The sequence below is a fragment of the Rhinopithecus roxellana genome, chromosome 2, assembly GCF_007565055.1.
Source record: "Rhinopithecus roxellana isolate Shanxi Qingling chromosome 2, ASM756505v1, whole genome shotgun sequence".
Classification (NCBI taxonomy): Eukaryota; Metazoa; Chordata; class Mammalia; order Primates; family Cercopithecidae; genus Rhinopithecus; species Rhinopithecus roxellana.
The window spans coordinates 57,016,980-57,032,562 of NC_044550.1; the positions used below are offsets into that span (position 1 = coordinate 57,016,980).

Here is a 15,583-nt window from a genome sequence, read left to right on the forward strand (position 1 = left end):
GAACCCCCTTTAAAGAACTTTCCTGGCAACCCCATTCAACAACTTTTACTTGTATCTCATTAACAGGCTAGAAGAAGTAGCTTCATAGGCGGGTACATTGCCGCATCCAGAAATACAGGGGTTCCATTGCCCAAAAAAGGAGGAAATGAGGAAAAAAGGAGGCAACCAGCAGTCCATGCTACCGAATCCTATTCTGTCACTCACTTGCTGTGTGACCTTGAGGAGATTATTCACCCTTTCTAGGTCTCAGGTTCCTCATCTGTTAAATGAAGGAAACAATCACACCTACTGCATAGGATTGGTACTCGGACTAAATGAGAAAAACACACCGAAAACAACTGCAATTGTCTCGGCACCCAATGCACAATAAATATTAACTTGTTATTTGATTATCTTAGCCCAGTGCATTTCCAAATTCCTTTCCTACTCTAGCTTCCCCTCCATTTCCAAAATTGGAAAGGAATTTACATTAGTCATTTGTACCTGCTGACAGAGGACTCTAGTGTAAATGAATCTCAGTCACAGGTCACCTCAATCAGACAAATGCATTTCATGCCTTTCCTTTCTAATTATACAATGAAATTATCTCCCAGACATCCACACAGATCAGATATTTTGGACAGAATTGGATGGAGAAATTGAGCTTACATTCTCCAACAGGTGGGGCCTAGAGACAATCCTAACCAGATCTTTGGAGAGACCAAACAAAGACAGTATTAAAGAATTTAGGCTGGCACAGTGGTGTGTGGCTGTAATCCCCTCTACTTGGGAGGCAAAGGCAGGAAGATCCCTTGAGCCCAGGAGTTTGAGTTGAGCCTGAACAACATAGCAAGACCCCATTTCTACAAAAAAAAGTCTCTCTCATGCAAAATAATTCCAAAAAAAAAAGTATGTAGATACTCTACCTTTGAAGAGGTATAGCATAATTCTTTACTCCCTAAGTGTAGCATAACTCTTACTCCATAGTGACTTCCTTCACTTCCTACAGTATGGAAAGAGAGGAAAAAGGCCAAACGTTTAAAAAAAATTTCTTTTTAAGAACTACTGCAATGGGGTCTTGCAGTTGGGGAGGGAGAGTGGACGCCAATGCCAAAAAGAGTAACTTTAGAGCAGAGAAACTTCACAAACACTACCTCTGCCAGGTAATCAAGGTCAGTATCAATAGAAAAGTCATGATAATAATATATGCCCTTGAATTGTGATAAAAATGGCACTTTACCTCTGTGATCTTCTTCTCAAACACCCATAAGCCAGTCTGATCATGAGAAAAACATCAGACAAATCTCAGCAGGGGAACAACATACAAAACATGTGACCAGTACTCTTCAAAACTGTCAAGTGTCATCAAAAATAAGGAAAATCTGAGAAACTGTCATAGCCAAAGGGAGCCTCAGGAGACATGACAACTAAATGTAATACAGTCTCCTATATGGGATACTGCAACACAAAAAAGGACCTTAAGCAAAAACTAAGGAATCTGAATCAAGCATGGAGTTTAATCATATATCAAGATTAGTTCATTAATTGTGATGAATCTACCATACTAATGTAAGATGCTAATAATCAGGGTGTGGGGTATATGGGAGCTCTTTGTACTATCCTCACAATTTTTCCGTAACTCAAAACATATTCTAAAAAACAAATTTTATTTTTTTAATTTATTTTTTCTTAATTCATTTTTTGTCCTTGGTATAACTTGGAACAAATTTTTTTTTCCCTTGGTATAACTTGGAACAAATTTTATTTTTAAAAAGAAAAAAGAAAAGAATGGTCCACAGCTCCTACCCCCACCCCCATGAGCTCATCCCCACCACAAGGACAAGCTTACAGTTCCTGAAGGTGAGGCCGACAGCGGCTGAGGAGCAAGGACTCGTTCCAGCTGCTTCTAAACAAGGGGCCAGGCCTCCGCCAGAGCCTTCTCCTTCCTGCCCTGTGTCAGGCTATCCAAGCTTCCTCCTCAACCTTTACCCTGCCCTATGCCCTGAAACTACCAGACACCTATTTTCCTCTTGTACTTAATTGATAGCAGCATTTCCCTCATACACGTGTCAAGTACTATAAATTCCCCTAGAACACATTCCATGTCTTCCATTGATGAAGGGGAACACTGCCACATTATCAGTGCATGAAGCTGCTATCTTGAAAAGGAGTCTGCACGACAAGTTACGCTAGACTACTTATGCCAATGTAACTGCCCTCACCAGGGAGACACCGTCTTGAACTTTGCCCCTTTGGCTTCTCCCGCACCAGTGAAGCAGTTCACAACGAGCCCGGGAGAAACTCTCCAAGATCTAACTTAGCACATGGGCAAACTTCTGTACACTATGTCGGAAGTTATCTTTCTGCTCATCTCCTAATATCGTAAAATGTAAAGTTGGAAGCCTTATTCTTTCAATCAATAAAGCAAAAGCTAAGGCCCAGAAAGATGCTATAAATTGCTGGATGCTACAAAGCTAATTGACAGATGGGATTAGAACCAAGTGTTCAAAGGATTAGTCTCTAAGCACCATTGGATGAAAAGCTGAAATGACCTAAGGGAAAACAGTGAATACGTTGTCCTCAGAATATAATATGCCAGTGAAGTTATAGAACCGCTGGATGAATAGTGTCAGAGAGGGAAAGAAAACAGAATGAAGGGATGCACTCTAACCAGAGTTAGAGTCATAGGATGATCAACTCACTTCTGATTTGCTGAAATCACTTTGAACATAATTGCTTATGTCACAATAATGAGCTTTCAATGGACAATAAAGAAAAGTTGAACGTGGGCTGGGCACAGTGGCTCGCGCCTATAATCCCAGCACTATGGGAAGCTGAGGCAGGCATATCACCTGAGGTCAGGAGTTTGAGACCAGCCATGCCAACTCGGCAAAACCCTGTCTCTACTAACAATACCAAAATCAGCCAACGTGGTCACACGCACCTGTAATCCCAGCTGCTTGGGAGGCTGAGACTACTCGGGAGGCTGAGACTACTTGGGAGGCTGAGGCAGGAGAATCACTCGAACCTGGGAGGTGGAGGTTGTAGCGAGCTGAGATTGTGCCACTGCACTCCAGCCTGGGCAACAGAGCGAGACTCTATCTTAAAAAAAAAAAAAAAGATGGGCCGGGTGCAGTGGCTCACGCCTGTAATCCCAGCACTTTGGGAGGCTGAGGTGGGCAGGTCAGAAGGTCAAGAGTTCAAGACCAGCCTGGCCAATATGATGAAACCCTGTATCTAATAAAAATACAAAAAAAATTTAGCCGGGCATGGTGGCACACGCCTGTAGTCCCAGCTCCTTGGGAGACTGAGGCAGGAGAATTGCTTGAACCCAGGAGGCAGGGGTTGCAGTGAGTCCAGATGGCGCCACTGCACTCCAGCCTAAGCGACAGAGCAAGACTCTTGACTCAAAAAAAAAAAAAAAAAAAAAAAAGAATAGAAAGCATTATTACCAGGCCATGTTAAAGTAATTCATATGGCTTAAGAAATATCAAAGGAAGAACTAGCCTCAGTCTTTGGGAGTCCCCTAGAATTAAGATATTTCCAAGAGATACATGAACTCCAAAGAAAAGCAACTACATTTGATTATTAAATGATGACACTGCAGATTTACCTTTTTCCTCTGCCAACATGAAATTCATAACTATTCCCAAGTAAAGAAAAATGCAGACTCAACTGTGAAATATTTTATCAATAATAAGAAAAAGGAGACATAAAATAAGTGCTAATAATTTTATAGGTATTTACTATGGGCTTGGCCATGTTCTGAGGGCATTATATACATTAACTCATTTAGTCTTCAAACCCAATGCAATAGGATTTACTATTATTCAAATTTAGAAATATAAATAAAGAATAGAAGAGAGGTTAGGTAACTTGTCCAAGGTCACACAGTTAGCCAGTGGTGAGCCAAAAAATGAACCAAGGCAGTCTGATTCTCTCATATCAAACTGATATCCACCATGGACTACTTTATATTCTTAATTACCTTCTTTAAAGTGTAATAATCTTACCTTCCCTAATTCTATGGCATAGTCTTTAAAAGCAGAGAGCCTATTTTATATATCTCTTTATATTGCCAGTATTTTAGGCACCATTTTGCACACATTATATTGATGGGGATAACTAGACAGGTGTTTTTTTCTTTTTGAGATAGAGTTTCACTCTTGTTGTCCAGGCTGGAGTGCAGTGGTGCGATCTCAGTTCACTGCAACCTCCATCTCCCTAGTTCAAGCAATTCTCCTGCCTTAGCCTCCCGAATAGCTGAGATTACAGGTGCCTGCCACCACATCTGGCTAATTTTTTGTATTTTTGGTAGAGACAGGGTATCCTCAAGCTGGCCAGGCTGGTCTCGAACTCCTGACCTCAGGTGATCCACCTGCACTGGCCTCCCAAAGTGCTGGGATTACAGGCGTGAGCCACTGTACCCGGCCCAGTTCTTCTTAGAGAATGTGATGAGTACAGGATTTTTAAACAACATGTAAATATAGTTTCCATGGAACTTAAAATTTAACTTTCTCAAAATAAATTAGACAACTTTGGAATTCAAATAACAAAACACAGTAAGCTGGTGGTCCCGAGAACTAATGCAGTTTTCAACACTATCTAACTAACTAGACAAAGTCATAGACTCTGAGAGGATACGACTTGACATGTTATATGAATCAATTAAACAAAACTCTACGACTTGCAACACACAATAGAGGCGACTGAGGTTCAGCTATACCTAGTTGCGTAATTTTAGATAAAACCTTCTAACATTTCTGAGTCTCAGTTTACTCATCTTTAAAATGGGAACAATAAAACTTACCCTCTTCCCTCTCAGTTTGTGGTAAGAATCCAATTAAATGCAGTTGTGAAAGCCCTTCATAAGTAGAAAAGCACCACATAAATGTAAAGTACTTCTAAAATACAGCAAGCAGCATGCAGGTATAAATGTGTGGAGCATCAATAGTAACTGACTTGTATTAGCAGTCAGTGTGATCACCTGAAAAAACATGGACTTCCACTTAACAAAAAACCTGCATTCAAATCACCATTCCAGTATTTACTGGCTGAGGGACTGTGGATAAGTTGCTTAAATGTTTGTGAGCCTCAATCTTTTCAATGATAAAATGAAGAAAATAGTATCTACCTCACAGGTGATAACACAAAGAAGCACCTGGTACACCGCGAACACAGTGAATGTTCTTCTGTGCCCTCGTACTGATGACATTAAAGTTATTTTACTCAAAGCACAACAGACAACAGTTATATCAGTCCTTCCAGGGTTTACCATAAACACATCAAAATACAGAAAGAGTAAATTTATTTAGTATTTAATAAGCCCTATTATGTGCCTACTACTCTTCCAGATATTGGAAGGAGGATCCACAATCTTGCATATCCTCCCTTTGGAGAAATAATATTAAAATGTTGTATGTCAGGCAGAGATTCTCAAATCTTTTTGAGAATCTGATGAATGCTATGGCATTTCTCCCCAAGGAAAGCTACAAAGCTTTTAGGGGACAATAGGGGAGATATAGGAGACTATTTTCATGACCTTGGATAGAAATCATATTCTTAATGAGGGTGAGGGGGGAAGAGACACAAATTATAAAGGAAAAGATTCATAAATTCATCTATACTGAAATGAAGAATTCCCACATCAAAAGAAACCATAGAGAAAATAAAAAAGTAAGCCAGAGTTGAAGAAGATATTTGTAACACACATAACGAACAAAAGTTGAGATTCCTGGGTAAACAAAGAACTCCAATAAATCAATAAAAAATAATAGGCAAAATGCTGTGGTATATATTTATACAATGAAAACAAAACAAAGAAAAAACCGACTGGGCATGGTGGCTCATGCCAGTAATCCCAGCACTTTGGGAGGCCAAGGCAGGCGGATCACCTGAGGTCAGGAGTTCGAGATCAGCCTGGGCAACATGGTAAAACCCCGTCTCTACTAAAAATACAAAAATTAGCTGGCCATGGTGGCATGCACCTGTAGTCCCATCTACTTGGGAGGCTGAGGCAGGAGAATCACTTGAATCTGGGAGGCAGAAGTTGCAGTGAGCCCAGATCACACCACAGCACTCCAGCCTGGGCAACAGAGCAAGACTCTGTCTCAAAACAAACAAAAAAAAAAACCCCACAGCTACATGTAACAATACAAATAAATCTTACAAACTTAATGTTGAGTGAAAAAGCACCTGGACTAAAGCAGGGATGTTAGTATAAATAATATTATCAGTAGCCTTTATCCTCACTTCTTCCCCCACCCAAGCTATCTTTCCACTATGGTGACTATCCTTGATTTGCCTGGGACTGAGGAGTTTCCATAAATGGGGCACTTTCAGTTTTAAAAGCTGGAACAGTCCTGGGAAACTGGGAAGAGTTGGTCACCCAATCTTGCCCGCCTATTCCCCCCACTCTCCACTTCTTGCCCTTGGCTAGCACTAACCAGCACTAACGCAGTGGCACTAACACACCAATCTTAGTTGTGCAGATAGATATGAAGAATATGCAATCAATAACAAAGAAAAAAAAACAAGAAACAAAAATGAAGTTGATCATAATTGCCAGGCTGCATAAATCAACCATGAAATCCTTTAAGCTACTGAGGAAATCCACAATGGAAACTAAGTCCCATATGTTAGTCTGTGGAAATCTCCATGTTTATCTCATGGGTTTTCATCTGATCTACTAAAAAGGACAAGTTAGCCAAAGGAACTATTTCTTAGAATTTAACAATCAGTGTTGGGGTGTGATTTCTCTCTTAATTATGTGGAGTTTGCAAAGTGCATCATCCTTTTGAACCAGCAACATAAGTATTATCTGGGAATGTGTCAAAATGAAAATTCTCAGGCCCTATCCCAGACCAAGTGATCAGATACTGAATGTGTACAAGGCCTTCAGGCAATTCTGATACATGTGGCAAAAGTTTGAGAACCACTGGATTAGTGTACCCACATCCTCTCTTCCTTTTTTGTGATGGGCATTCAGAATTCAGGTGTTGTGTCTAGTTTTCATATTACCACTCTCCGTCAGGTCAGGCAATTAAGGATCTTGGATACCACCATCAACAGTAAATATTTCACATAGTGCCAGATGTATGACACCTTAGCCTCAGCACATGACACCCAAACAGTGAAATACTCTCTGCTCCCCATTTACTTTCCTGTATCTGCTTATTAATCTTATGCATCCTGAACTGCTACAGAATTAACCTTCACTGGCCGGGTGCAGTGGTCCACACCTGTAATCCCAGCACTTTGTGAGGCTGAGGTGGGAGGAGTTCGAGACCATCTTGGCCAACATGGTGAAACCCCGTCTCCACTAAAAATACAAAAATTAGCCAGGCATGGTGGTGCACACTTGTAATCCCAGCTACTCTGGAGGCTGAGGCATGAGAATCGCTTGAACCTGGGAGATGAAAGTTGTAGTGAGTGGTGACCACGCCATTACACTCCAGCCTGGGCGACAGAGCGAGACTGCCTCAAAAAAAACAAAAAAATAAACCTGCACTGAATTGACCTCAGTACTTGATTGCCTATAATTCTGCAAAAAAAAAAAAAAAAAAAAAAATCAACTGAACTTTTTATTTTAGAATCATGTATTTTATTACTTTAAAAGCTGGAAAACATAACAAATACATTTTATAAAGAAGGTGAGCACAAGATCAACCATCATTCTTTGTTGTAAGATGAAATTGTGATTAATCAAACCCAATTTTTTTTTTTTTGAGACAGAGACTTGCTCTGTCTGTCGCCCAGGATGGAGTGCAGTGGCTGGATCTCTGCTCACTGCAAGCTCCGCCTCCCAGGTTCACACCATTCTTCTGCCTCAGCCTCCTGAGTAGCTGGGACTACAGGTGCCTGCCACCACACCCAGGTAAATTTTTTTTTTTTTAGTAGAGATGGGGTTTCACTGTGTTAACCAGGATGGTCTTGATCTCCTGACCTCCTGATCAGCCCGCCCCTGGCCTCCCAAAGTGCTGGGATTACAGGCTTGAGCCACCACGCCCGGCCAAACCCAATTTTCTTAACATTATTTTAAAAACACACACACATTTATTTCCAAGGATGCCCTACAAGGACTGTCCTGTGCTCAGAACCTGCCTGGGGCTCTTGGCCTTTGAATGAAAAGAACTCATTCCAGACATTTCATAATCTCAAGTCATTACTTGCTTTCTGTTGGGTTGATAAAATACAGGATGATTCCACTTATTATGATTTTAAAAGGTAAAACTAAACAATATTTTATAGAGATGCATATGTGTATGGTAAAACTATACAGAATAAAAAGGAAATAATAATCACAAAGGTTAAAAAAAAGGGTTACCTGTAGGGGAGAGAGGAGGCTAAGTCTGGAAGGGATGGGAATCCATTTTTAAGGAACTAACTATATCCTATTTCTTGACTTGAGCATGAGTTACAAGAGTTTTTACTTTATATTACAAATCTTACACGCTCTTCTGTATGCATGTTGCAAAAATAAATAAATGCACTTACACAACCACTCCAAAATTTAGCAGGGAGAGAAGGAAGAGTTCACAGACTACCTTAAGTCCATAAACCCCAGGTTTATGGTTATCAAGCTATGTGAGATCAGAGAAAAGGAAACTCTTTAGATTGTAAAATGGTAAGGGAAGGAGGGAGCACTGAGAACAGGAAAAGTGAAAAACTGAAAAGGTGATGCAGAAAAAACATGAAGCTTCTGCGTCAGTTCATACCCTCTCACTTGGAGGAGAGCAACGTCTAGCACAGACATAACTAACAAATGCCCAAGCTTGGTAAGGAATGTGTTAGTGTCTGAAAAACATGTTAACTAATAAGGGCAAAGTGGAGCTCAGCTTGTAAAGAAATGTAAACTATCAAATAATTTCTTCTAAAAGAAATAAATCCAAAAATTGCAAGTTTAACCCTCTTACTCATTCCATAACATCATCCTTACACCCTTTAATGAAAAAAGGGCATATAAATGGTTAGACAACTACAAACACCAATTACTGAATGCAAAAAGTACACAATGTCATGTCTCAGCAAAATATTATCAAAGAATCTAGAAAAGCCTTTGCCAGCCTTGGGAAATTAGGGAACTGGTGAAAACTAATTACAAAATGTCATTTCCACACTGGAATAAATACACATATTGCAACTAAATGATAAACACACATCTGGATCATATCTAGTCCGAACTCCAAAAGAGGTCTTCACTGTACAGTCTCTTGTAAGTGAGAGTGAAGCTTTTTGCTGAAGGTAACAGGAATCTAAGGTGGCCTACCCTGTTTAAATCCACAGGTCAGACATGGCGGTATATCTTTGTAAAGTTTTTTTCATTGTACTCTTGCAAGAAATATTCACTTATATCCAGCAACTATTCATTATTTCACCAGGTCTGGGTTTACACTGAACAAAATTACCAATTATGTTCAAAACTGGTGTTCATATAGACAGCCAAATGCCTTATTTTGATGAAAAGTTGTAGTATACGCATGGAGAATTATTTTTATGGTTCCAAGATTCTACCAAGGGCATTAAATTGACTATTTCTTCAAGATGTTCTTCTCAAGTTTTCCTTTCATCCTACCTTCTACCCTCCATTTGTTCCGCACAGATGCAATATCTTCCCTATTTCTCCAACTTTCTCTTAGTGGTTAAGGTAGTCACACAGAAAAGGTTCTCCACTTCATGGAATATTCACTATATTCCACTTTCTAACGAGGCTCTCAGTGAATCGTTCTCCTCCGACTCTCTCACTTCCCTATCTCCCTTTTGTTGCCAGTCCCCCTAGGTTTGTTCTTCCCTCTTGTTTTCAGATAACTCGGATTACCCAGTTGGAACCAAAGGCCAAAGAATTTCCTCTCTATTATGTTTGATTGAAAAGCCGCCCGGGAAGAGGGAAGGGGTGTGGATCTACACTTATTCACTCTTTCACTAATGCGCCAAACTATTTGATCCGTGCCGCTTTTGTGTACCCAAAACACACTATGATAAAAGTAATTATAGGCCCGAAAATGATTCTCAGCCCAAATAAATGGCCTTTTGGGATGCTATATTCTGGACTTCTCTTTGCGTGGGGGAGGGTCTCACAAATAATGAAAACAAGTCCTACAGAAAACTGGTGAGCTCGGCGGCTGGGGGAGGGAGGGAGAGGGTAACAGGTCCGAAGTTCAAGGGACGCCGAAACAGGACTTGACTCATTTATGAGCACGTGCTCTGACCTGGCTGGGGCGTCGCACGCAAACCCCTCGGGAGGGGTCGCTGACCACCGAGACGACTACTGGCCTCTGACTCATCCAGAGATAAGTCATCACCTAGGCCACAAGTCCCAAGCCAGCAGCTCCTGGATGTAGTGTGCACGGAAAATTTGGAGTTTCAGCTGCATGACCACTAGCAGTCAGAGATGGGTCTGAATTTCCTCGGGCTCAGCCGGAAAGTGTGGATGGCGATGGAAAGGCCACCCTCCCCGAGTCTGGCCTCCGAGAGTTAAAGCCGGTCCCATCCCGGCGCGTGAAGGAGCTGCCGCAGTGTGGGGCAGGACCCGAGCGGCCCCAGAGCGCGCTGCTCTGGGTCCCGGTCGCCCCGTTCCCCGCGCCCGCGCCTCTCACCTGCGGCCGAGTGGCCCGAGAGCGCACGGCCCCGGGCGCGGCGCTGGCCACCAAGCTCGCGGCGCTCGCGTAGCTCTTCCTCCTCGTCCTCCCGCCGCCGGCCCTCAGCCATGGGCGAGGCACGGGGCGCAGCCGCGGGATGGCCGGCGAGCTGCGGCCCCGGTGCCCCAGAACGCGAGCACCCGGCCCCACGCCACCGCCCTCGGGCCGGGGGGAAGGCGGCTCCCGGAGAGGAGGCGTCGGCGGCGGCTGTGGAAATGGCCACCTCCGCGAACTCCACCTGCAGCCGGCCCGGCAGGAGCCGGGCGCGGGCCGAGCCGATTCCCCGCCTCCTTGCGGCGTCCCGGCGGCCTCTCAATCCCTGGCCTTTCCCACTCCCACTCCCGCTCTCTTCCCCCTTCCTCTTTCCCTTCCCCGCCCCACAGAGCTCCACCGCGGATCGGGCGGGTTCGGGCCTGGCCTCGCCTCCTCAGGGAGGGGTTACCGGCCCCTAAGGCCGCCCCATGGCCACACATGCTAGAAACACCCGCTCGACCCAAACAAACGTATGCAAAATAAATAAACGGGATAGGAAGAGAGGAAAGAGGAGGTGGCCTGGCCTCTTCCTGCTTTTTCACGATATTCCAGTGTCAACAGGAAACCCATTTGTTTGACACTTAAACAAAAAGAGGAGGAACCCGACCGGGGCCGAACTGAGAGAGATGGCACAGCTGGGAGCTGCTGAACTTTGGAGCAAACTTGGCTTGGTGTTGGGTCGAGCCTCTGCGATGCGAACTTTTTTCTTTCCCTCTCTTTTCGCCGTTAAAAATCTAGCCTTGCTGGAGCACAGAGGATTTTTAGGGCAGTGAAACTACTATGCGTATGATTCTGTAATGGCGGATGCCTTTGTCCAAGCTCATAGAATGTACAAAACCAAGAGTGAACCCCAATGTAAACTATCGACTTTGGGTGATTATGAGGTGTCAATGTGGGTTCATCAGTTGTAGCAACTGTGGCACTCTGGTGGGGGTGTTGATAATGGGGAAGGCTATGCATGTGTGGGAGCAGGGAGGGTACATGGGAAATCTGTGTACCTTTAGCTCAGCTTTGCTGTGAACCTAAAACTGTTCTTAAAAATAGTCTAATAAGACCGGCGCGGTGGCTCACGCCTGTAATCCCAGCACTTTGGGAGGCCGAGGCGGGCAGATCAAGAGATCAGGAGATAGAGACCATCCTGGCTAACACGGTGAAACCCGGTCTTTACTCAAAATACAAGAAAAAAAATTAGCCGGGCGTGGTGGCGGGTGCCTGTAGTGCCAGCTACTTGAGAGGCTGAGGCAGGAGACTGAACCTTGTGGTGAGCCGAGATCTCGCCACTGCACTCCAGCCTGGGAGACAGAGCGAGACTCCGTCTCAAAAAAAAAAAAAAGTCTAATAAAAATGTTTAATAATAATTCAAGCCTCACTGTATTCCAGTTCGTTTAGGGCTAGGATATGGCTACAGTTCTCAGAAGAACAGGAAGAAAATGTGTTAAGGAGACCCATATGTGATTATTTGTAGAGAGGCAATTAGGGGAAGTGGAGAGAGCACTGGCTCTGGAGTAAGAAACTGTCATTTGAAGCACTTAGCTGTGTGAGCTACCCCTAAGAAAGTTTTTCAAAGCTGGAAAGAACCGTGTAACAAAAGTTGTGTGTACCTGTATAATACACATCTTAGGTTCAGTAGGTGCACGTACCTACTTTCACACACAGAGGAACAGATTCTGGAATTTCACCAGAAGATACCCAAGTAGCAGGCAGAAATATTACCTGGACATGAAACCTTAGGAAACTCATGAGTGCGATGAACGGGCCTTTATCTTTGGCGTCTTGCTCTATTTCTGAGAGAGTATGACAGCTCCTAATGTTCAGCAGCTAGGAGAGAAAAAGAAAGGGAGAAAAAGGTCACTGAAAATAGAATTGCCTGCCACACCTGAGTGCCATTTCTTTGCCTTTTCAGTAGTGGCTGTTGCCGCCTGAGAAAATCTTTCCGCTTTTAAGCAGATAAGAACCACAATCGATTCTGTGGAATTGAGGTCAAATCCACAAGTTAAAACTTTATTACTGCATAAGCGATTAAATAAGTAGACACTTAGAGAACTGGAAATTAAGCCAACAACAACAAAACAAAGGTTCTGGACCTTTAGGGTTGTTTTAAGTGTTTGGTAAGTGAAACCTTACTTGTCACTTCCCTTCAAGGATGAATAATTTAGAAGCCCCTACCTTGACCAACCGTACCATTTCATTAAGCCATTGGAGTCAGTTTCTACTATCATTGAGTCTTTTTTTTTTTCTTTTTTCTTTTTTTTTTTTTTGAGACTAGAGTCTCACTCTATTGCCGAGGCTGGAGTGCAGTGGCAGGATCTCGGCTCACTGCAACCTACGCCTCCCGGGTTCAAGGGATTCTCCTGCCTCGGGCTCCTGAGTAGTTGGGATTACAGGCATGCACCACCACCCCCAGCTAATTTTTGTATTTTCAGTAGAGACGGGGTTTTACCATGTTGGCCAGGCTGTTCTCAAACTCCTGACCTCAAGTGATCCACCCACCTCAGCCTCCCAAAGGGCTGGGATTACAGGCATGGGCCATTGCCCCCGGCCATTGAGTCTTAATTTGGAAAGGCCTGAAAGTTGTTCTGGGTTTCCCAGCCAATTAGAGCTTTGGGAATCCACATTTTTGTGGTGGGTGGGTGGTGCATGCCCAAGCCCACTCTACAATTAACAAACGTTTATGGTAACTGTTGTGTGCCAAGCACCACGCTAGGTGCTGTTGGGAGACTCAAAAGAAGGAAAGAAATATCCATTATCAGACCTATGGTAGGTGCTTTTCACATATGTCTCCTCATTACAAAAGAACAAAACAGATTCCCTGTCCTCCAATGAGAGAGGAAGGTCTATCCAGTTTACCACAAAATGAGACAAAACTTGGTAAGTCCTTCAATAAAGATATAACTTTGGACAGGGTGCCAACATAATTTAACAGGGAAGGAATTATCTTTACAACTGGATATCCACATGCATACGAATGAATTTGAGCCCCTATCTCATCCCATGTGCAAAAATTAACTCAAAATGAATCATAGACCTAAACGTAAGAAATAGAACTATAAAACTCCTCAAAGAAAACATAGGATTAGATCTCTGTGACCATGGTTTAAAAAATAATTTTTTAGATATGATACCAAAATACATAAATATCAGAAGAAAAAATAAATTGGACTTAGCAAAATTTAAAACTTTCATGTTTCAAAGGACACGATTAATAAAGTGAAAAGACTGAAGGGGAGAACATATTTTCAAATCGTATATCTAATAAGGACCTTATATTCAGAACATATAAAAAACAACTCAACAATAGTTGTTTAAAAACCCAATTAGGCCAGGTGCAGTGGCTCACATCTGTAATCCTAGCACTTTGGGAGGCTGAGGCGGGTGGATCACCTGAGGTCAGGAGTTCCAGACCAGCCTGGCCAACCATGGCCAACATGGTGAAACCCCATCTCTATAGTGAAAATACAAAACTTAGCCAGGCACGGTGACACATGCCTGTAATCCCAGCTACTCGGGAGACTGAGGTAGGAGAATCACTTGAACCCAGGAGGTGGAGGTTGCAGTGAGCTGAGATCCCACCATTGCACTCCAGCCTGGGCAACAAGAGTGAAACTTTGTCTCAAAAAAAAAAAAAAAAAAAAAAAAAAAAGGATGACCTTTGAAAACATTATGCCAAGTTAAAGAAGCCAGAGACAAAAGATTCCTATGATCTTGTTTATGTGAAATGTCCAGAATAGGCTAATCCATAGAGACAAAATGTAGGTTGGTGGTTGCAGGGGAGGGGAGAATGGGGATGATGGCCAATGGGTATAAGGTCTCTTTTTGAGGTGATCAGAATATCCTAAAATCAGAAGTGGTGGTGGTTGCACAATTTTGTAAATATATTAAGGGATACATTTTTGGTGCATGAATTATATCTCAATAAAGCTGTTTTTAAAAAAGATATAACTAGTTAACTGCAAAAGCACAGAAAACAAACCAGGGAGAGGACTGCACTCTGAAGTCATCATACTGAGGAAGAGAAACCAGATAGAAGTTACAAGCCAGAACAATGTAATCATATGAAATCAAACCAAAGGTGTGGCCAACTAGTAACTAAATAAACATGCTCAAACATCCTACCCACCCAAGTGACACAACAAGAGCCAAACCCATAGAAGGAAAGTGATAAGAAACTTGGAAAGAAAATTTACATCCTAAGAGTAAAACAAGATTCACCCTCAAAGCTTGAAGGTATAAGAATTTTTTTGTAAGAGATATTGAAAAAGGGCCCCCATTTTAAAGGACAATGTTCTTGGTTTCTCACTTTAGATATATAATCTTACCTGAAGCAAAATGGTCTGCAAATAGAACACTATAAAAAATAAGAATATACTATATAAATATATATGTGGTACAGTGTTTAGCATACAGAAGCACAATAAATATTTGTTTAATGACTGAATGAATATAATTCCAATTTTTTCTTGCTGAATCATCAGAAGGCCTGAGTCTCAAGGCTTTTAACTTAAAAAGTAACTATCTGGAGTTAAAAGTTTACAGTTGCAGACTTCAATGGAGAAAAAAGAAGGAAGGCCAGGGATATACAATGGATTTTAAAACTACAGCATGTCCAAAGTTTTAGCTCTTCACGTGACAGAATTTTAAGATTAAAGTAGGAGAGTAAGTCCATGAGTGATTATTATATTATTCTCCATATTTTCTATTTGCCTTTAATTTTTCATTAAAAAAAAAAAGCAGGCTGGGTTCCATGGCTCACACCTGTAATCCCGATGCTTTGGGAGGACAAGGTGGAAGGATTGCTTAAGGGCAGGAGTTCAAGGCCATACTGGGCAATATAGTGAGATCCCATCTCTATTTAAAAAAGAAAAAATTAGTTGGGCCTGATGACATGTGCTTGTAGTCCCAACTACTCAGGAGGCTGAGTTGGGAGACTGACTGCT

The 15,583-nt window shown here is 42.4% G+C and overlaps 1 protein-coding gene across 1 annotated transcript in view; it reads right to left on the bottom strand.

Annotated features, from left to right (window-relative positions):
• SH3D19 (SH3 domain containing 19) overlaps window positions 1-10,996 on the bottom strand; it is a 195,023-nt gene extending 184,027 nt beyond the window's left edge. The window contains exon 1 of the mRNA XM_010372515.2: window positions 10,575-10,996. Coding sequence (XP_010370817.2) covers window positions 10,575-10,686 — 112 coding nt within the window. The 5' untranslated portion in view covers window positions 10,687-10,996. The remainder of the gene's footprint in view (window positions 1-10,574) is intronic.
• Between the last annotated feature and the right edge of the window lie 4,587 nt (window positions 10,997-15,583).